Source organism: Herpailurus yagouaroundi, unplaced genomic scaffold, assembly GCF_014898765.1.
Source record: "Herpailurus yagouaroundi ecotype Mexico unplaced genomic scaffold, PumYag 162, whole genome shotgun sequence".
NCBI lineage: Eukaryota > Metazoa > Chordata > Mammalia > Carnivora > Felidae > Herpailurus > Herpailurus yagouaroundi.
In genome coordinates, this window is record NW_024412403.1 from 70,159,400 (window position 1) to 70,183,458 (window position 24,059).

The window sequence follows — 24,059 nt, forward strand, 5'->3', positions numbered from 1 at the left end:
GGAAAAAAAAGAAAAATGCTCCCTACATGTTAAGTGAATAAATGCAAGCTACAGAAGAGCATATCGAGTGTAATCTCATTTTTAAAAAAGAAAAAATAAAATACATATATAGTTCTATTAGTGCCTGGCATACAGTAGGAACTCAGTATTTATGAAACACATTAATTCTATATGAACAGAAGACATGTGAAAGGAAGTACAGCCTTTTAAAAAAGAAATAGGGGTGTATTATTGGGACATAATAGCACAGATCTTTTATTTTTGTTTCTGTGCTATTTTAATTTTTAATAAGGGTATTATTCCTATTTTTTCAAATGTAGATTAAAAGAAAGTCCTCTTATGACAAAATAATTAAGAAAGCTCAATTCTTTATCAGTATTTCCAGAACCACAAAGAATTTATCATCAGTTCTTAAAGTTCTTTTACCTACATTCAAGGTTGCATTCCAGAGAACCAGGTGCCTTTTGAGTTTTTTCTTGTTCTCTAAGTTGTCGGTTTAAAATTCTCAGTTGCCTAAACGAAATAATAAAGAAACATGATTCCCAAACTCATTTAACAGTGTACATCTAACAGCCTGTTAAAAAGGATAACACCTCCCCTCTCCTAACCATCAGTTTCTTCTCTGTAATTGAGAGTCTGTTTTTTGATTTGTCTCTTTTTCTCTCTTTGCTCATTTGTTTCTTAAATTCCACATGAGTGAGATCATATGGTATTTGTCTTCCTCTGACTGACGTATTTCGCTCAGGGGTGGGGATTAAAGAGTACACTGATGTTGAAAAAAAAGATTAAAACAATAAAAAATAAAGAAGAGCATGAAAGACGGTACCCACTTAGGATAGCAGAAGTCCATCTCATCCCCAGAACAAAAGATAAAAACCAAATAAACAAAACAACAAAACCACATCACTGCTACTATGTATAGAGCTTTTTTTTTTTTTTTAATGTGACATTTTTGAAAAGATTGCCTGGGACAACATTAAACTCTCCCCTCACAAGAAAAAGGCTGACTTTTCTCTTATTCTTCTTTTTTCCTTTTTTTGTTCTCTCAATGATTTCTTTGTCTTTTTTTTTTTTTTCCGTTTCCTATCTCCTCTTGCTATTTTCTTCTTCTGTCTTCCTTCTCTGTATTTTCATTACTGTAGTAACAATGTACTCTTTAAAAGATCTAACTATGAACTAGAACACCTACAGGGGCTGACTGTTATCAGACATGTATTTGCTTGGTCTGTCATACATTGAAAAAATTGGGAAATGCAAATCTATGTTTCTAATAATTTCTTTATTAGATGGAAAATGTAATGGCCTTATTTTAAAAGACAGAATGCTAAGAAGCAGCAACTTTGCCCTACAGTGAACTTCACAATGTGTAGTCCCCTCACAAATAGGAACATACAAGAGGAACTACAAAAATGTTTACTTCTAGGAAGTTAATGCTGAAAAAAAGTTGTCTCTATTATCTTTCCAAAATTAATTACCTGAACATATTCTGTATTAAAATATTTATTTTTGTTACTGAATCCAAAATTATAGTGCTCTACCTCACATCACTTGCATGTATTAATTCCAGATAGATGAAAGAGGTATACAGAAAACATACAAACAAACAAGAGCAACTATACAAGCTTTAGGTAGAAAACTACATAATCTTGAAGTGGGGAAGGCATTTCTAAGCAAGATTCGAAACCCAGCAACCATCAAGGAAAAGAATAAAAGATTTCACAGTATCAAAATTTAAAATTTGTTCTAGAATTAACATTCTGGAAGACAATACCTGCCACATATATTAAAGACAAAAGATCCATAACACTTAAAGAGCTCCTGCAAATCGGTAAGAAAGGCAATAAAAACGGGCAATTCACATAAGAAATAGAAATGGCTTATAAGCATATGAAAAATGCTCAGCGTCAATATGAAGAAATGCAAATTTAAAACAGGAGATATTTTATAGCCACAGGATTGACAAAAATGAGAAGAAATAACATTATTTGTTGGTGAGGCAAATTAATTCTCTCGACTGGTGAGAGCCTACTGATATAACCAATTGAACGGCAATTTGACAGTATCCAATGTGATACTGTGAAAATGTATTATCTTTAATGTGAAATGTTAATGTGAAATGTGAAATGTTTATTATCTTTAACAAAATAATTCTAACTCTAAGTTATCTAGCCTAGAAATATAATTGAGCCTTGAATAACATGTGTTTCAACTGTGCAGGTCTACTTATCCACAGATTTTTGATAAACACAGTGCAATACTGTTAATGTATTTTTTCTTCCTTATGATTTTCTTAATATTTTCTTTTTTCTAGCTTACTTTATTGCAAAAATATAGTACATAATACATATAACATACAAAATCTATGTTAGTCAACAATACATTCAATGTTATTGATAAGGCTTCTGGTCAATAGTAGGTTATTAGAAGTTAAGTTTTGGGGGAATCAAAAGTTACACACAGATTTTTTACTTTGTAGGGTGTAAGGACCCCTAACTCTTGCATTGCTCAAGGGTCAACGGTAGTACATGTGCAAAAACATCTACAATCTTTAGATATATACAAAGATGTTCACAATAGCAATATTTAATAGCGAGAAGTTAGAAATAACTTAAAATGCCACATAAATTATGGTACATCCATAATAAGAAATACTAATACACAGGTGTTGTTTTTAAAAAAAAGATATCTACATGTACTGACATGGAAATATCTTCCAGACACATTATAAAATGAAAAAAAGCAAGCTACAGAAGAACAGCAGTATAATACAATCCCATGTTTGTTTCAATACAATTCTACTTTTCTGAAATTTCCCCTTTATAACAAAGAGTGAGAATCTAGAAAAGGCAACAGAGACTGGCAATCTGCAACTCCAACTAGAATGCTGCTTTCGGTATTTTCTAGGAAAACAGAAGGTACTGAGGTCCTCTTACACACCAAGTATGTGACAGAAGGTTTGCTTGACAATCTTTTTGTACATCCATGGTCAATTTCTTCTCTTCTTCCCCTATATGGCCAACCTAAACTCTCATCCCTCACCGTAAGCCTGTCATTCCTATCCTCCAACTCTCAGTAGGATACTTTCCTGTTTTCACTAAAAATAATATGGCTTGGGGACAAACTGTTATCCTTCTGCCCAGGGTGTACAAATGTATCCATATATATACACTAATCCTCACCTCTTTCTTCTAGTCTTAGAGAAGGGGGACCTCATCAACTTCCTCGATCCCATTTCTTCCTCTACCTTAAAGGACTCTGCTCCTATTCCACGCCTTTTCTCTTCTGCACCTACAGCTTCTCACTCTTTACTGGCTCATGTGCCTCAGCTGAGATTAACAAAACAGCCCCCATATTTAAGAAGATATTCCCTCCAACCCAAGTGTACAATTACCTATTCTCCTTCCCTCTCATTCTCAGCTTTCAAAGCCAGACTTTTTTTTTTTTCAGTATATGAAGTTTATTGTCATATTGGTTTCCATACAACACCCAGTGCTCATCCCAAAAGGTGCCCTCCTCAATACCCATCACCCACCCTCCCCACCCTCCCACCCCCCATCAACCCTCAGTTTGTTCTCAGTTTTTAAGAGTCTCTTATGCTTTGGCTCTCTCCCAATCTAACCTCTTTTTTTTTTGTCCTTCCCCTCCTCCATGAGTTTCTGTTAAGTTTCTCAGGATCCACATAAGAGTGAAACCATATGGTATCTGTCTTTCTCTGTAAAAGCCAGACTTTTAAAACATAATTGATCTAGGGGCACCTGGAATGGCTCACTCGGTTGGGTGTCCGACTTCGGCTCAGGTCATGATCTCACAGTTCGTGAGTTCAAGCCCTACATCGGGCTCTGTGCTAACAGCTCAGAGCCTGGAGCCTGCTTCGGATTCTGTCTCCATCTCTCTCCTCCCCTCTCCCGCTCACACTCTGTCTCTCTCAAAAATAAACAAACATTAAAAAAATAAAACATGATTATTCTATAAAAAATGATATGACAAAAAATAATCTTTTTAAAATAGTTGCACATGTTTTTAGCAAATATTATCTATTATATTTTCATATACTTGATTTAAACAAAGGAAAAGAACTGCTGACATTTAGGCAAATATTTCTTTTTTCAGTGTACTCATTGTTTTTAAATATAGCTTTATTGGGGCGCCTGGGTGGCACAGTCGGTTAAGCGTCCGACTTCAGCCAGGTCACGATCTCGCGGTCCGTGAGTTCGAGCCCCGCGTCAGGTTCTGGGCTGATGGCTCAGAGCCTGGAGCCTGTTTCTGATTCTGTGTCTCCCTCTCTCTCTGCCCCTCCCCCGTTCATGCTCAGTCTCTCTCTGTCCCAAAAATAAATAAACGTTGAAAAAAAATAAATATAGCTTTATTAAAATAAAACATATTAAACTGCACATATGTGAAGTATATAATTTGATTATACTAACATATGATGTGGTGGAACCATCACCACAATTACTATATTCATCACACCCCAAAATTTCCACATGCTCCATTTCATAATATCCCCTTCCCAAACAACCACTAATTTATAAATTAGTTTGCATTTTCTAGAATTTTATACTATATATTTATATAGTATACAATTATATTAGTTTTTTTTTGTTTTTTGATTTTTTTTTTTTTTGAGAGAGAGAAAGAACATGAGCAGGGGAGGAACAGAGAAACAGGGAGAGAGAGGATCTCAAGCAGGCTCCATGCCCAGCATGGAGCCCCATGTGGGGCTTGATCCCATGACTGTGAGATCATGACCTGAACTGACATCGAGTTGGATGCTTAACCAACTAAGCCACCCAGGCACCCCTACAATTATATTGTAAATGGAATCATATGATACATACTTATCCCGCCTTCTTTCATTCAGCATAATGATTTTGAGACTCATCCATGCTGTTGCACATATCAATAGTTCTTTCCTTTCCACTATTGAATGGTATTCTATTGTGTGAACATACCACCATCTGTTTATCCATTCACCTGCTAACAGACATTTAGCTTGTTTCCTTATGGACATTCACAAGTAAGCGTTTATGTGGACATATGCTTTTACTTCTCTGAATACATACCTAAGAACGAAATGACTGGATCATATGGTTTATGTTTAATTTCTAAGAAACTACCAAACTATTTTCCAAAGTATTTGCACCATTTTATATTCCCACCAGTAAATTATGCAAGTGCCAGTTCCTCCACATCCTTACTCACATCTGGTATAGTCTTTTGAATTTTTAGCCATTCTAATGGATATGTAGTGTTATCTCTTCATGGTTTTAGTTTGCATTTTCCTAATGATTAATGATGAGATACTTTCATATGTGTATTTGATATCCATCTATCTTCTTTGATGTAGTGTCCATTATAATACTTTGCCAGTTTTTTGAGTTGTAACAGTTCTTCATATGTCCTATAAGTCCTTCATTAAACATATTGCAAATATTCTCTGTTGTTTGCCTCTTTACTTTTAGTAATAGTGTCTTTTGAAGAGCAAATTTTATATTTTGATGAAGTCCAACTTATAAATTTTTTCTACTTATACTTTTCATTATATTTAAGAAATCTTTTCCAACCCAGAATGACTAAGATTTTTTTATCTTTTCTATAAGTTCTATATATTTTAGTTATACATTTAGACTTGTGATTTATTTCAAGTTAATTTTTATATGTGGTGGAAGGTAAAATTTGAAGTCGTTTTTTTTCTTTCCTTTTTTTTTGTTTTTGTTTTTGTTTTGTATATGGCTCTCGAATTCCAGCACTGTTTATTGAAAAGGTTATTCTTTCTTTCCCCCTTGAATTTCCCCAGCATCTTTGTCAAGAATTGGTTATCTTTGTGTGTTAGTTTATTTCTGGACTCCATTCTGTTTCAATTATACATGTCTCTCCTTACAGCAATGCCACACTGTCTTGATAACTATAACTTTATGTCTTGAAATAGTATAGTACCAATTTTATTCTCCTTTCCTTAAGTTGTTTTGGTTTGGTTATTTTAGATTCTTTGAATTTCCATATAAATTTTCGAATCACCTTTCTACAGAAAAACCTCTTGGGATTTTGACCACAACAATTACATAGAATCTATAGATCAATTTGGGGAGAACTAACATCTTAACAATAATAAATCTTTTAATCTATGCATCTGGTTTATTTCTCACTTATATAGGTCTTCTTTAATTTCTCTCAGCAATGTTTTATAACGTTCAGTATACAAGTCTCACACGTTTTTAATCAAACTTACCCCTAAATTGATCATATTTTTTGACAATACTATTAAAAGTACTGTTTTTAAATTTCATTTCAAATTGTTCATTGCCAGTATATAGAAATATAATTGCCTACAGTATATTGATCTCATATCCTACAACCTTGCTAGGCTCATTTATTAATTTTAGTTGCTTTTTTGTAGGTTCTGTAGTATTTTCTACAAAGACTATCATGTCATCTGTGAATAATACAGCCTGTACTTTAAAAGGCTTTTATAGGGGCGCCTGGGTAGCCCAGTTGGGTAAGTGTTGGACTTGAGGATCCTTGAGTCAGGTCAGGATATCACAGCTCATGAGTTTGAGCCTCGCATCAGACTCTGTTGTGGACAGCTCAGATCCTGGAGTCTACTTCGAATTCTGTTTCCATCTCTCTCTGCCCCTCCCCCACTCATGCTTTGTCTTTGTCTCTCTCTCTCTCTCTCTCTCAAAAATAAACATTACAAAAACATTAAAAAAATAAAATAAAGGACTTTTATTTCCTTTTTTTGCCTTATTTTACTAGTTAGAACCTCTAGCACAATTCTAAGCAGAAATAATAATCACTACTTGTTGGATATCATTTAGACATTTTTTAGGCCTATAGAAAGAGGAAAAAATTAGCCAAACAGAATTTTTAAATAATAGGATAATATTACAAATACTATCTTATAGGGTGCCTGGGTGGCTCAGTCAGTTAAGTGGCTGACTTCGGTCCAGGTCAGGATCTCACGGTTTGTGAGTTCAAGCCCCGTGTCGGGCTCTGTGTTGACAGCTCAGAGCCTGGAGCCTGCTTCAGATTCTGTGTCTCCCTCTCTCTCTCTGTCCCTTTCCTACTTGCACTCTGTCTCTCTTCTCTCTCAAAAATATATAAACATTAAAAAAATACTATTTTAAAATATTCTGTATTGAATTTAGGATTACATGATTTTATCTGAAGGAAAAAGTAACAAGTGAAATTAGAACTAATGAACTTTAGACAAATATTTCTCTACCTCAGGAAATATTATTCCTAGATAACTTTAAATAAAGGAAATAGGATATAAAAACATTAATTTTGGAATCTATATTGTGAAGATTACTAACACATTCTACTCTGTAACGTTAATTCCCATAGTTGTCTTAGTTCTATGTATAGATTCAATGTTCATCTCTAATCCACTCCTTTATTTGAATTCATTTCTTGGTTGACTGGAATTTGCCATTCAATAATTTTTTTGTTCGTTTTAAAGGAGTCCAAGACTGCTGCATTTTCTAAGTTCTTGCACTCCTGAGATTATGACTGCTGACTTTACATGGAAAGGACTGCTGGGTCACATATGGGATTCTTGGGGCATCCTTACTTCCCCTTAGCTCTTTGTAAATAATGTTCTAAGATCTTCAGGCAATGAATATTCTTGTGAAAAGGCTGAGGCCAGCCTGATATTTTTCTTTTTATATATTTGCTTTTATTTTGAGTGTCTATAAAAGTTAATTTTATTTTATCCATATGATATAGTGACTTTATTAGCTTATGTGTTGGTGTGGATCATTATAATAGATTTCCTGGGATCCTGAATGCCCTGCTGATCCACTGACACAGATCTTTAGATTACTGAATTTCCCATTATTTACTTATCTTTAAAAAAAATTTTTTTATAAATGTTTATTTTTGACAGAGAGAGAGAGAGAGAGAGAGAGAGAGAGAGAGAGAGAGAGACAGAGCATGAGTGGGGGAGGGGCAAAGAGATACGGAGACCCAGAATTTGAAACAGGTTCCAGGTTCTGAGCTGTCAGCACAGAGCCTGACGCGGGGCCCTAACTCACGGATTGCAAGATCGTGACCTGAGCCAAAGTCCGACGCTCAACCGACTGAGCCATCCAGGCACCCTTACATATCTTTTATCTTTAATCCATTTGTTCTGTTCTCTTTATCAGAAACACTAATTATGCCAAATTTTGCATTCTTTGTTTCTCTTCCATATGTATCTTCTTTACAATAATTTTTAATTATTCTCTATTTTGTTTTGTTTCTTCAAGCTTATCCACCATTTCTTCAGTCATTTAACAAACATTTATCAGAATGTTAGGCACAATTCTCAGCACTAGAAATACAGCAGCAAATAAAAGGAACAAACATTCAGCCTTCTCAAATTCACATGGAAAAGAGAACAGACATTACCAGAGGCTAAGGGGAAGGAAGAAAGGCAATTACTGTTTAATGGGTACAAAGTTTATGTTGGGGATGAAAAAATTGGGGGAAACAGATAGTGGTTGTGGGAACACAGCATTGTGAATGTATTTAATGACCCTGAAATGTACACTTACAAAATGGTTAAAAAGACAAATATTATGTCATATATATTTTACCACAAAATTATATATATGTTTGCTTACCACAAAATCATATATATTATCAATTATATATATAGGTATATATCAATTATATATATATATGTATATATCAATACTTTTTTTGAAAAAGGGTTTGGGAAGAAGAATAAGTGAAGGCTGGTTGGAGCCACTGAACTATGAATTTAGTAGTAATTGAAACCAAAAGATTTGGGGGGAAAAGAGCAAAACCTAAAAAAACAACAAAAATGAGCGTTCATATTACTTAGGTTCTAATGGAATATAAAAAATATCCTAATGGAATATAAGATCCCTGACTTCATATTTGTTTATTTTGTTTTCATTTTTGTGAGATTTTTTGCTTCATTTTCCTGACCTCATCTAATTCACTTTTCTTCTCCTTTTCCTGTCTTTTCTCCTTTAAACATTCTTTCTTTTCCCGCCTTTAAGAAGGATTCTATTATCCTTAATTTCCTTAAAACTATGGAATACTGTTTCAAGTTTTCTTGGGTTTTCTTTGAGCAATTCATCTGGTGATGTTTATTCTCGACCCTCTTTTATCTCTTTTGTCAGTCTGTTTAGTCTGAATGCTATGCAAAGATCTTTCCTATAAAGTCTTCCTTCCCATGGCTTTTGTGACATCCCTCTCCCAGCTTTCCTGCCGTATCCTGACTTGCTCCTTCTTGGGTTTCTCTCAGTCTCCTGCTCCTGTATTCTTTCCCTAAAAAGCTGTTATTCCCACCAGTTCACCCTTGCCTACGTTTGCACTCTATACCTTCCTGATGAATTTACCACTTACACGCTGATAACAAATCACTTGTTCTTTTTTTTTTTTTAATTAATCTATTTAAATTTAAGTTAGTTAACATACAGTGTAGTATAAGTTTCAGGAGTTGAACCCAGTGATTCATCACTTACAATGTAACACCCAGTGCTCATCCCAAGGAGTGGCCCCCCCCCTTAAGCCCATCACGCATTTAGCCCATTTCCCCAATCACTTCCCCTCCAGCAACCTTCAGTTTGTTCTTTGTATTTAAGAGTCTCAAGGTTTGCCTCCCTCGGTGTTTTTATCTTATTTTTCTTTCCCTTCCCTATGTTATCTGTTATGTTTCTCAAATTCTACATGAGTGAAATTATATTGTATCTGTCTTTCCCTGACTAATTTTGCTTAGCATCAAACACTCTAGCTCCATCCTAGGTCACATCACTTCACAAATCACTTAGGGTTTTTGTTCATTTTTTTAAATAAATCACTTGTTCTTAATCACCGTTTTCTCCAGTGCCTACAACAGTGCCAAATCTATAACTCAACAAAAATGTGTTCAGGGAGTAACTCCCAAGTCTGCATTTCTATCCTGGATCTTGTTCCTGTGCTCTACTTATTACCGTATAGATCTCCAGATGGTCTAAATGACAAACTCTGCATATCTAAATCTTAACTCACAGGCTTTCCCCTATCTTTGAACTCAAAAGTAACATGAATAAACAAATAAACAATATATTCTTCCTCCAGTGGCTTCCATCTGAGAGAATTATGTACCATCTGTCAAATGACTAAGCCCAAAGACCAAATGCCACCCATGTCTCCTCCCACTCACTTCTATTTCATTTTTGTTGTTGTTGTTGTTCTATTGTGAGTACATAGTGGTCTCAGACTTGAGTCTAAAGTCAGGAAGTGGTCATGAATTCTAACCTACCCTATAAATATTAAGGAACTCTCTAGCTCAATGGTTCTTAACTGGAAGTAGTACCCCTGCAAAACCTCATGCAGGAAATCTGGGAATGTGCCAGGGCTTTCGGGGGTCACAATGAACTGGGCACTATAGACATTTCATGGGAAGGGACGAGGAAGGCTAAATGTTGAGGATTTTATCAGAAGTTCCAAATAAAAATTGTGCAGCCCAAATTGCCATGCCCAAATACCATAGAATCATTGCACCTGGCTATTTTTTTTAAGCCACAAGATGGCAATAAACTCCAAGAGAAGTCCTGAAAGATCACTTTTCTGGCTAAATAGAAACATGTAGTTTCTAAATGTCCGGACAGAAAAAAAAAATGTTTTTGATTGAAAATGCTGAAAAACACTTTTTAATAAACCTATGTATAATGGAAATTACAGATGACTCTTTCCAAATAAAGTTACCAAAGAGGCACAAAACTTCCTATACCTCTGCTGGAAACCTCATTCCACTAAAAAGACAAACAAATTCTTTATTTTTCAATAATTTCATTTTTAGAAGGTCAAGTAAACAGTGGGAATAGTATGCTATATAATCTTTGTCCTCTAAGGACACAGAACCAAAAAGATCTGGTGCCATGTCTGAAGAAAGTGGTTGAACATCAAACTAATACCTTTTTAAAAAATTAAACACAAGCAGTGACCAATAAAGTAGTATGTCTCATTTTCCTGAGTGGCTTGTAAATTAGCTCCTAAAACAATTCTAAAATGTTCTAAAGAAGGAAAATAAATAAGAACTCCTGATACTTCCCATCAGCACATGTTAAAACAGACAATAGTCTGAGACTAAGTTCTGGTATGTTTATTTAAGAAAAAAAAAATTACTTGACAGTCATACCTTTAAAAACATGTTTCTTTCAAACAGCTTACAGTACAGTTTTGTTCCACAAAATACACTTAAATATTGAAGTACTGAAGTATAAGTAAGTTAGATTCTACTTCCTAGCAAAAGCAATGCAGAAGTGTACAAATTAAGATAATTTGGCTTCTAAAAGCAAACTGCCTGGTTTGAATCTTCTTATATACATGACATTGGATAAATTATATAACCTCTCTGTGCATTGGTTTCCTCATGTGTAAATGAGAATAACACAACAGAGCCATTCTGAGAATTTAAAGAGATGACATATATAAAGGACATAACCTGGCACATCAGAAACATTCAATAAATGTTAGTAGTACTCCTGGCTATTACCATTACTATTATTCATACTTGTTTTTTATTTTGAAAAATTAATGCTATCGCTTAGGTCAGAACTGAAGACGTTATTATTAAAATTTAAAACCAGCAACCTCGTCTTATATCATAGTATCTTAGAGACTAACGACCATTAGAGAAATAATCCTAAGCAAGTAAATCTCACTAGGTGTCATGCCTTTGCAGGCTCCAGATCTATAAATTTAAGCTGCTCTCCCAACTAGGAATCCTATTTTACTGCTTTCTGATTTCTTAAAAATGTTTGTGCAGGTCCTTGCAGGTCCTACCCAATACAATGTCTACAGCTCATACAACTCTTAATACCTTCTCAGGATGCTGCAGAAGCATTGAAAATGGATTCTAATTCTCTGCAAAGTATAAACCCTGGAGTAGTGGCCTTGGTGGTCATCGCTGAAACACGCAAAGTTAGGATATTGCTAATATGCAAATGGTTTCCAACATAAGTTATGATAGCCAAAAGACAAAATATCTAAGAATTTAAGTGAGTTTTTTCTGTGACTGAGTGTGGTGGAGCTACTGGTGCTCACCCCCATCAGGTTCTCCTTTCCTTCTGGGGTGCACGGGCAGTATGGGAAAATGTTATGTCCCAGACCTTTATATTAGGCACGACCATATGTGTCATTGCCCCATTTTAGCCCACAAAATAGAAGTGGAAGTGAGACTGTCGCTTCTGGGCTGGGAGGTACAGAGACGGTGTGCCAGATCCATGTTCTCTTTTCCCTGAAAAACATTATCTTAGGAGACAGTGGCCTCAGAAAATAGAGGGAATCTAAATCCTGCGTCCTAGGATGACGGCCCATGCTGGTCTCGGCATAAGGGAGAAAGAAACTTTCACCGTGCTATACCACTGAGATTCTTAAGTTTCATATTGCAGCAGAGCCTAGACTAGCCTGACAAATACCTTGAGGAACTTCATTTTTCCTCTGTACCCTATGACCAAGTGACGATGGAGGTAAAGGAGGTGGGAGGAAAGACATACCAGTGAGCAGAAGCAACAGAAGTTAGAGAACGCTGGCAATGTTTAGAAATGGAGAGGTAAAAGTAGAAACACAATAAAATACTAAATCTATTTTTCACACAGAGTCCTAGATATCTCATTTCGCACCTTTGTTCTGGCCATGGGACATCTCTGCAAATGACAAAAATATGCAAAGAACAATGCTTACCTGCGTAACTGGGCATTTTCACTTCTTAGTGGTTGCATAGCCAGTGCTATTTCAACTTGAATATTTGTGTTTCCACTTATTGCTGGAAGCAGAGATATACACATCTCCAATTCTCTAATCAATCTCTGAATTTCTGAATCCTCTATGTACGGGCAAAGAAATAATAAAAACAATACCATTAATTGCTTTTGGATAAGATTATTTATGTATATTACTAAAAAAGAAAATTTCCCAGATAAGTACATACTTGCTATAAACAAAAAACTTGATTACTTATAAATTTGATATATAAATTTTATTTTCCTCTTTTCTGCCTGAATTTGCTTACTCAAAAGAATTCTAAAGAAATTCAGTAAACTAAAGATTAATCTTCAATCACAGAATTATTAGTGTTTTGGTTTTTTTTCCAGTTAAAGAGTCTAGTAAGAAGATAACTATGTCTCCCAGTTCATATTCATATTCCCAAAGGACTACTGGATTCCTTATCATTGCTGAAAGGATTCCTAGAATTGATTACAGTATTAACGTTTACAACACAACCTTTGATCCTGGCATAAGCAAATAATTCTCTTTAGGTGATTCAATTTGGCAAAATATTGAGGGAGGATCTTCTCTGATAAGGCTTTAGTATTTAATATTATAAAGTAGATTTAAAACAACCAGTCACACCTTATTTGGTGTTGCATCAAAAGCAGTACCATTTCTGCTATTAATTGTGGAGAGTGCATGGTTTTAGAGGTGGCAAACAGACAGGTAGGTGGATTTTGGATCTTTTGTCCTTTTATATTTGCCCCTTCATTTCCATTCAAATTTTCTGTCGACTGAAAACATTTAATAATTATAGCATTAACTCTCTTATACCCTAAAGAAGTAGAAAGTATATTTTAAATTATAAAATGTGACTCAATCCCACGGGTGTTTTAATGTTTTATTATTTATTCTTGAGAGACAGAGAGAGACAGAGCATGAGTGGAGGAGGGGCAGCGAGAGGGAGACCCAGAATCCGCAGCAGGTTCCAAGATCTGAGCTGTCAGCACAGGGCCCAACTCGGGGCTTGAACTCACAAACTGTGAGATCATGACCTGAGCTGAAGTCGGACACTTAACCACTGAGCCACCCAGGCGCCCCAATCCCACGGGTATTTTAGCCCCCTAATGTAAAGTATATGTACATAGTAAACATCTGAGCACATAGTAAACAATTACTGAGAAGTTCCCTACCAATCCTTTGTAGAATGGTTTTGATCATAAGCATTAGAGGCAGAGACCTGAGCTCTGCCATTTTCTAGCAATAGAGTTTTAGTCAAACTTCTTAACTCTTGAGCCTAGATTTCTTCTCCATAGTTACCTGGAGATAACAACAATACCAAATAGGATTGCTGTGAGCATTAAATGAGATAATGCATATAAAATAGCACAGTGCCAGGCACATGTAAGTATCCAATAAATGATACCTAACATTATTACTCTTATTATTACTGTTATCATGATTCAGTATTTGGTCAAGAGAATAGTGATAAATTGAAAGTCTGAAAACACAGAGATTTTAATATATTGAGCCTTCAAATTAATAGTGCTATGTTCTCCCTATAAGACATTTTAAGATTTGGAATTTCTTTTTGTCTGAAAATATTAGGTATTCAGTCAGTGCTTCCACAATCAATTACTGTGTTTTCTAAGATGCCAAAACTGTAACTCACTCCAACTGAAAGCCATTATTTAGCATATACACACAATGAAAACAAATGAATACAACTTGGCTCAAATATCTCATAATTCCATCTGAGACATTTGTCTTGATTTAATTAAAAAACCCACAAGTAAATTGAAAAGGGCATTAAAAAGTTTGGATTACTCCTCCGAGTCAGATTTGTTAAACCTTTGCAACAGTTGGTTATTAAAGAAATTATAGGAAGAAAATCTCTGCATCTTTTTAAAATAGGAAAAATTACCAGTCTATGCTAGGGAGTTAATCATCTTTAGGGGTCTTCTAACCCCTAAAAGTTTATGGCTATAAATTCTCTTTGATTGAATCTTTCCAAGGTCCTTCGGAATCAAGTAGAATGAATACATGCTTGCAAGTAAAAGACTGTTTTGATTCTTTCTTGTACATTTCAAACCCATAGGAAACATGAGGGATTAAAATCTAAACAATAAAATAGGCAGAACTCACTTCCTTATTAGCTCAAGACATATTCCTATGGAAAATATCACAAACTCTGTTTATTTTTCTAAATTTAAATGATGACTAAATAATAGGATACTGCTATTTAGCATTACCACCACAGAAATTCATTTTTTTTTTTTTTTAATTTTTTTTTTCAACATTTATTTATTTTTGGGACAGAGAGAGAGCATGAACGGGGAAGGGGCAGAGAGAGAGGGAGACACAGAATCGGAAACAGGCTCCAGGCTCTGAGCCATCAGCCCAGAGCCTGACGTGGGGCTCGAACTCACGGACCGTGAGATCGTGACCTGGCTGAAGTCGGACGCTTAACCGACTGCACCACCCAGGCGCCCTGAAATTCATTTTAAAAGTGCTCATATACCTTGCTCTGCTACCAGGGCCTTGAGCTCTCCCAACAAATACTTTATAGTTCTGACTTTTTCAGCACTCTGGTTCACATTTTTTGTTTTCTGCACATCCTTTATTCTTGAATCTTGCACGTGTATGTTTAAATCCTTTCTTTCCCTTGGGACTTCTCCAAGGTGTTCTTTGGTACATCTATCTTCATTACTGGACAGGAAAGCTGGTGGAAACAGAGTGGGGCTCTGGTGTGTCTGACTGTGCTGACGAGAATGCAATAGATTCATATATGTTTGAAAACATTTTAGTAGGTCTGGTTCCTTAGGAACTTCGTGTTGTGGCAGAATCCCACTGACAAGACCCAGCTGCTGGAATGGTGGAAGAGGTGGCCTGTCACTTTTGGGCAGGCTGCGTGGAACTCCAAGACCAGTACTGAAGGAATTCTGTAGAACGTTTGTACAGTTCATAGAAGCAGTTTTACCTTGTGATGCAAACTGGTTGTCACCATCAGTCTGAACTTCCTAAAGACAGAAAAAAAACAAGGTAAGCCTTCAAAAATGTGAGCACTGACTTGTAGGCATTAACTATAATCAACTCAAACCAGAAATATTAGAAAATGACTTCTGCAGAATGGAGTTATAGATTACCAGTGAGGAAGCCAGATTTTGCCTCAGCACAATATTCTAGTTTTTTCAAGCTTATTAATTAGTTCCCCCTGCGATATGGGAACATTATAAAGCCATGACTACAATAAATTGTTTACAAATATCACATATGGTTTAAAGGCATCAAAAATCAGTCCACCTTGCGACTGAAACAAACTTCCACTTTGGGAAATTGCATTGCAAGAAAATAAGCTCAAACATACAAAAAGCTTTTGCACAAACATGTTTACAGAACTGTTATGGTAGTAAAAAGCTATTACTTAAATGTCTAACCATAGGGGAGCAATTACATAGAGCACAGTATATCCACTAACTAGAGTATTCATTCACTTATTAAAAATTTACAAAAGGTATATATTAATACAGAAACACGTTCACAGGAAAATGCTAAATAAAAAAAGTAGTATATAAAACTTATAAAATTTAATTATGACCATATTCTTAAAAGTAAACTTAAGGGGCGCCTGGGTGGCACAGTCGGTTAAGCGTCCGACTTCAGCCAGGTCACGATCTCGCGGTCCGAGAGTTCGAGCCCCGCGTCAGGCTCTGGGCTGATGGCTCGGAGCCTGGAGCCTGTTTCCGATTCTGTGTCTCCCTCTCTCTCTGCCCCTCCCCTGTTCATGCTTTGTCTCTCTCTGTCCCAAAAATAAATAAACGTTGGAAAAAAAAAAAATTAAAAAAAAAAAAAAAAGTAAACTTAAATAAAAACCAGAAAACAAAATCAGAGAATTAAGTGATTAGAAAGTGCTCTATCAATATGTTAACAGCAATTGTGCTTAAGTGGTAGGTATGGGTGATTTCTTTTTTCTACTGATCTCTTTCCCTCCCCCTCCCACATTGTCCTTAATGAATGGGTAAAATATTTCTAGAAAAAAGTAATTTGAATAATTAATATTTACATCCTAGGGCATTACTACAATCAGTAAATTCAAATTTCTCTCTTAAGGTGACAATTTCTAAAGGCAAATAATTATTTGTAGAATGTATAAAATGTACCCACAGAATGAACCATAGGAGGGCAGGATGGAGGCTGAAGTAACTGGACTGGGGTGGAGGTTGATAAGCCATAACTAGAATGTGGAGTTGCCTGAGACTCTAAAAGGTAAGAGGGGGAAAAGTTATCACATCTCATACTGCTTTTACAAAAAGTAGGAAACTTAATTAGAGTTTATATTCATGCATTTTAAAACATCATTCATACTAACCAGAACCAGACATGGTATGGTAGGGTATAGCAGGAATTCCATCAGGGTTGTTCTTTGAAGCCAAGTTATTCATCAGTGACATTTGGGTCTGCACATGCTCACAGAGGGCTTGGTAGATTATCGGTGAATACATTCTATAATGATCTTGAAATGACCAATTCTGTGGTATATCTGATGAGTCTCTCTCACTTCCAGCAGAAGTTTCATTAGGTACATATTTCTTATTATCTGAAGATACTAATGTGGAAGAAGGAAAAAAAAATTCTTGAAATAGGATTCTTCAAAAACTTTTATCATAAAATACAAGGGAAGAAAAAGACTCTCAGAAATAGCTCAATTCACCATATACTTTACAGAAGGGCTTTACCACTATCACCCCCTAAAGAAAATTACCTCAAATTCTCTTTTAAAAGTAGTTAATGAATTGTGTAAGCTCTCCAGTCAAAAATTATCTACACTACATCTTTAAAGTCTCTATTAAATGGTATTTGTGAAATCTCTCCTTCAATTATAAGACCCCTCTTTAAGGGTGTTATTTTAAAAATCCAGTAAAACTCTTTCACCTTGCTCCTTGTCCAGTTCATGCTCTCAGGGGAAAACGGAATAGGAGAGACAGAATAGTCTGTAAAAATTTGAATGCTTGAATCATTTTTTTTTTTTAAAATCAGAGCTCCAAGACCAAGAATAAAAGTGTACTTAATCTACACAATGGGCCCTCAAAGAAAATCTTAACCTGGCATTTAAAGTTTCCAAAGCCTGACCACAACCAACTTTTCCCACCAACTTTTTCCAACTCAAATTTTCATTCCAGTCAAGTCAATTTAGACACCCAAAAAGCTTCTCTCACCTTCCTATAACATTACTTGTGATGAACCATTCTTCCAACTCAATTCTACCCACGCACCAAGGCTCATCTGAAGGCTTCCCTCTTCCATGAAGCCTTTTCCAATCATTCTACTCCAATGACCGCTCTTCACCATCCCAGAGCACATAGTGTCTATATGAGTTATATGTCACCTGCACATTACACTATATTGCTTATCTTTCATTCTCTTGTCTATCTGACTAAACTGTAAGCTTCTTTAGGCAGGGCTGTATCTTGTGCTTCATTATTTGCCCCCATAGAGTCTCATTATTAGTCTACCTACAAAGTAGTACAAGGGAGAAACCTGGAATTAATAAACGAATACATGAAAAGCAATGTTTTCTACATAGCACTACTCTAGAGATCTAAAGAGAAAAGTATCAAGATCTATTTCCCTAATGAGATCCCCTTAGCAAACTTTTTCTATAAGATTATTAACAGAAATGGGGCGCCTGGGTGGCGCAGTCGGTTGAGCGTCCGACTTCAGCCAGGTCACGATCTCGCGGTCCGTGAGTTCGAGCCCCGCGTCAGGCTCTGGGCTGATGGCTCGGAGCCTGGAGCCTGTTTCCGATTCTCTGTCTCCCTCTCTTTCTGCCCCTCCCCCGTTCATGCTCTGTCTCTCTCTGTCCCAAAAATAAATAAACGTTGAAAAAAAAAAATTAAAAAAAAAAAAAAGATTATTAACAGAAATGAGAGTGTTCTTGGTAGATCATTGGTTATCAGGGTGCAAAATAAATTCAGAAAATATCTAGCTTTTGGTAGTAGCTAAATATATATTCTAGATACAGCAAATGTATTCCCAGGTGTGAGTGTTCATGGTTACCAAAAGATCTGTACAAGGATATTCACAACAGCTTTATTTGCAGTAGCCAAAAATGTTAACATCCAAATAGCCATGAATAGTAGAAATGGATAAACTGTGGTATACTCGTACAATGGAACACTATGCAGCAATGGAAAAGAACAAATTACTCATTTTTCAACTGCCTCTATGAATCTGACAGACATAATGTATGAAAGATGTCAGACACAGACTACATAGTATACAAGTATGTTTATATGAAGTTCAAATATAGGTAAAATTCTCCAATGCAGAATAGGTAAAATTCTCCAGTGCAGATAGAAGTCAGAAAACTAGTTACTTAAGGATGAGGGTAGGTGGTGAGGATAATGATGGGGCAGAAGCATGGTAGGGTGCTAAAAATGTTCTATATCTTCATCTGGGTGGAAGCTACATAAGTGTATACATACGTAAAAATTTGTCAATTTGTGCAACTGATTTATGCAAGTTACTCATTGTTTAAAAAGTGAAGTTTTAAAAAATGGTATGGAATTCTCCAAATATATATAGCTTACTAAAAATAAAAACATTGCCAAAGCATAGAACTTACATGTAAAAGCAAAAAGTTAAAGGCAGATTAACTAATATAACCAATGAAGATTGAAAAAAAATCTAAAGAAAAAAACTACTAAATTATTATTTGACTATGAAAATGGATGAGATAGTAGATGCTTCTATTTAGACTTGGGGTATGCTTCCTTTTGAGATGATCTATTCCTGTGAACATATTTCCCAGACTTGAGTACAAGTTCTAACAGTTACTAGCTGAGTAACTTTTGGCAAATTACTTAACCTCTCTTGGCCTCTTCTTCCTCATCATAAAAATGATAATAATAAAAGTATCACCTACTTTAGCACACAGTAAGAACTTAATGTTAGATCTATTACCAAATTGCTACAAAGTCTTAACTCAGACAAGTAAATATTTCATATTCACAAATATTCCCATCCGATATCAACACTATACCTCTAAACATGTGCCCTCTGAGGTGATTAAAACGAAAAAGAAGTTATTCTCCATTATCTGAATAGATGAGCAACAAACTGGTTAATGAACATTTCTGCAAAAAAATTATTTATTGGAAATACAATTTTATAATAAATCAAGTGGAAAAGTATCTCTAAAATATTTTTAGCTTTGAAACCTAAAATGGTGGAGGATGAGATCACAGGCAGCCCATGGCCATACTGCACACTGGTCTTCCTTTCCTCCTGATTCCTGGTCTCTCTTCTGCACTTGAATTTTCTTTGGTCCCATAAGACAGAATTGCCTGGTTTGATGAATTCTAGATTTTACAGTTAGGGGTCCCAAGCATTGGCTCTCATTCACCTTCTTTTCAAGGAGTAGTTTTCACAATCTCTGATAAAGCTGAGCTACACTATTATGCCTCTGCATCTGCTAGAAGATGTCATCATCCAACATAAATTAATAAACTTCAAACATATCTCTTAAAAAATCAAAGCCTTAGAATTAAAATAACTCAATTTATTCCTTTATTAACTTAGTCTATATAAAACTCTACTGATAATGCTACAGATTTGTATTTAAGAGGCAAATCTTAAAGCAAATTATTCAAGACAAGGTAAAAACCATAAATTCATATAAAAGATTGCATTTAGGGGCACCTGGGTGGCTCTGTTGGTTAAGTGGTCAACTTTTGATTTCAGCTCAAGTCATGATATCATGGTTTGTGAGTTTAAGCCCCCTTTGGGCTCCTTGCTGACAATGTGGATCCAGCTTGGGATACTCTCTCTTTCCCTCTCTCTCTGCCCCTCCCCTGCCCCCCCCCCCCCCAAAAAAAAAACTTAAAATTTTTTTAAATAAATAAATAAAAGACTGCAATTAAATTACTACTAATTTTAAAATTAAAAAAAAAAAACAGCCAAACCATCACCAACAAAATGAGCCTGTTAATACACAAACACAAATAAGATATATTTTCTTGCTCTTGTTCATTACACCAAACCACCCTACATGAAAATATTACCTAACACATTAGGATGATGGTATGTCTAATTGGTGTCAGTTGATAACTAGAACTCATGAAAGGAATGTACTCATTATTCAGTCCACAAAACTTCTTTAATCCTTGAATACTAGCTTCTATACAAGCACTACTGCTTGGATGTACAAGCATTGTCCAGTGGTAAGATACTTTCTGCCACTCATATAGAACAAATAACCACTACAGATAAGAGCTGCTGGATGCCTATTATAATTTGAAATATGTAAAAGAACACCTAGCCTTGAAGGGGGCAATCAATGCTCTCCCTGTAGCAGTTTATTTCCCCAAGGTGAGGGCAGCAATAGAGGTATGTTACTGAAAGCAGAGCCATGTGCCCATAGCATTCAACAGCTATCAAATGTAAAAAGTTGCTTATTAAAAAAATGTTTTTTCTTTAAATGTCAGGAGCACTCTCAAGAAGCTCCATGCATTTATGGAACTGCCTTTCTGCCTCCTTACTCCCAGTCTGCATAAGGTGGGTGAGCTTGACCCCACAGACACTCAATGATCAGGCAGGTTCCAGACAGAAAATACGTAAGATCACACCCCAGGAGACGGTTAACATAAAATAGTAAGATAATGTATCTTAAAACTGAAATAATACATAAGATACTAGTTAACATGCTGTAATAAATTCCTTAAAATTCTAGAGTCTGAGGATCTAGAAAGCCAGGTATCTCTCATCTGCTCCTCCAAATCCATCCTCTACTTGTCTCCACACTGCTCTTCCTGGGATGCTAATCCATATGGATTACACTGTTAAGAGACAGTCCTCATGGGCCTCTTGTGGTCCTACGTGTCTTGCTCAGTATACTAATAAAGTAAGGCCTTGACCTAAGCTCTTTATCTGGGCCATTTCTCAGGGTTGTGTTTGTAGTGAATAAACTCAAAGGATAAGGTAATGTTTCCCTGAGACAAGTGCTTACTACCAACACAATGGATTTCCCAAGCTCAGTGTTCCTCAGCTGAAAGAAACCTACAGGATGAGCAGCATCCATCTGGGTCCATCACATTACCCCCACAGGAATTGAGAGTGAGGGGGAAATACGCTAACATACATGTTGCTTACTTTATTTACTGTGTGAGTAATAAAGTCCTTTGCCTCTGACCCAGGAATCTTGTGTCTCCTGCCAGCATCCATGACACAGTAAGGCTAACTTATTAGCCTGTAAGAATAAAAATCAAGTCCCAGACTTGATATACATCAAAACGGGTCCAATTGGGCCTGACCCACTGGGAGTCTTGCAAGTACCAAAGAAAGAAGAAGCATGAAGTCAGAGTATTTATTCCCAAACCCCTCTCTTTGAAGAAACTTGGGTCAGCTTTGTTCCTTAAATGAAGCTCACCGCTCTTCTCATGGCAGTCTACTCTAAATAACAGTGTCTGGGTCCTAGTAACCTCTCCCTAACCTCATCTCTTAAGGCCTCTGCTGCTGCTGCTTGCACTGGGCTAGCATCATCCCTTGTGGTTTCCCTATACCCCACTCACTCCTTTGTAATGAGTTGCTCTGTAAATAAACCCTCCTTGAATCATCTTAGAGTGTTGCCGTTTCTTTTCTGTTGCAACTCTGACTAGTAAGCAGTTAAACTGGGATCCAGAAAGTTGCTACCATGGCAGCATTGTCAGCCACATACATTCCAAATGAGAGTTCCCTAAAGAGGAATACCCTGGACAAGAAAAAAGCCTGCCTTGAGAAAAAAAAAGAGGAGATTGGAGGAATGAGCAATTGGTGCTACCATTCCTTTATTTGTCCATTGGGCCCCAGTAAATAGACCTTGGCTTTAAGAATTTGGACCAGGGGTTAGCACACTTTTCCTTAAAAGGCTAGAGAATAAATATTTCAGGCTTAGCAGACCAGATGGTCTCTGTCACAACACTCAACTCTATTGTTGCAGCACAAAAGTAGTCATAGAAAATACATAAATGAACTAGCATGGCTGCACTCCAATAAACCTTTATTTACAAAATAAATAACAAAACATTACTTATAAATAAACCAGGCTATACTATGCTTGTCCCTAGTTTAGATCAGTGTTGCCCAATAGAAGTATAATGTAAACCATGTATGCAATTAAAAATTTTCCAGTAGCTATATTAAAAAAGTAAAAATAGGTAAAATTTCAACATTTTATTTAAATCAATATATCTGAAACATTAACATTTCAACATGTAATTAATGTAAAATTTTTAGATATTTTTGTATTAAATCTTTTAAACCTAGTGTGTACTTTACACAAAGCACATCTCAACTTGGATGCAAAATTTTCATCAGAAATATCTGATCTGAATTTAGATTTAATAAAATTGATAGTTGAAAAAGTAGATTCATATATCCAAGTTATTCCAAACATGCTTAAAAGTTTTCTAATAACTGGGTCAAGTATCTGTTTTCAAATTTAAGTTAATTAAAGTAAATAACATTTGCAATTCAGCTCCTTGGTTGTACTAGCCATACTTCAAGTGCTCAATGGCCACATGCACCTAAATACCTTCTTGAACAGTGCAAGTCAAGATAATATGAAGCTAAAAATGACTACCCTCCAAGATGGATTAGTAAGTTGTTCAGTTCTCTGCCTTATTCTCCAACTCATGACATTCTGAACATCAACCTCTACTCCTATAAATGCTCTACTCTCATTTTCTCAGCCTGTTTGCCTGGATCCAGATCTCTTAATATTCAGGGCTGTTGCTGTGGATAACTTTCTAGACTTTACCTCTTGCCTATGCTGATTCTAATCATGCACTGCTGCGCTGATATTTTTGGCCTGCCTGAACCACAGAACTAGCTAGTCTCATTCTTGTCTATCTGAATTCCCATTGTGGATATTTTCATCTCCATTTTGGGCTCTCTTGTTCTACAGGCCTCCAGGGGGCAACATAATCAAAACTTGTTTGTTCTAAACTGTTTGCTGAATTATTACACTTTATAAAGTCAGCAAAGTCAACAGGGAGGATGTAAAATATTCTTGGCTACATTCACCATCAAGCAGTGGAAGGCTGTCTTTCCTTACTTACCTACCCAACTTGGAATTTTACCTTCTTAGGTACCATGTATTCTAACTGTGCAGCTCAACAAGTTGAGTTGCTAAACCTACTTAGGATATATACACATAAAATGATTTTAAATCAATTAGTATCTGTAAGTATGCACATGAAACAAAACCAATTTGTGGTTATCTATAGAAAGAAGTGGTAAGGAGAACAAAGATAACTCTATATACCTCCCAAATGTCATTCTGAGTTTGAACCTTTTCTTCTACAAAACCC

At 35.8% G+C, this 24,059-nt stretch overlaps 1 protein-coding gene across 4 annotated transcripts in view; it reads right to left on the bottom strand.

The window, feature by feature from the left end:
* The window catches only part of CCDC14 (coiled-coil domain containing 14), a 54,319-nt gene that overhangs the window by 17,959 nt on the left and 12,301 nt on the right, over positions 1-24,059 (bottom strand). For 2 of the 4 annotated variants that reach the window (XR_005793320.1, XM_040484728.1), the window contains exons 6-10: positions 17,081-17,317; positions 16,876-16,970; positions 15,233-15,731; positions 12,685-12,826; positions 431-513 (exon numbers count right to left, since the gene is read on the bottom strand). Coding sequence is in view for 3 of the 4 variants with exons in the window: in XM_040484728.1 (XP_040340662.1) it covers positions 431-513; positions 12,685-12,826; positions 15,233-15,731; positions 16,876-16,970; positions 17,081-17,317 (1,056 nt within the window). In the remaining variant the exon portion in view is untranslated. The remainder of the gene's footprint in view (positions 1-430; positions 514-12,684; positions 12,827-15,232; positions 15,732-16,875; positions 16,971-17,080; positions 17,318-24,059) is intronic. The other 2 variants (XM_040484725.1, XM_040484726.1) reach the window with 2 other exon arrangements.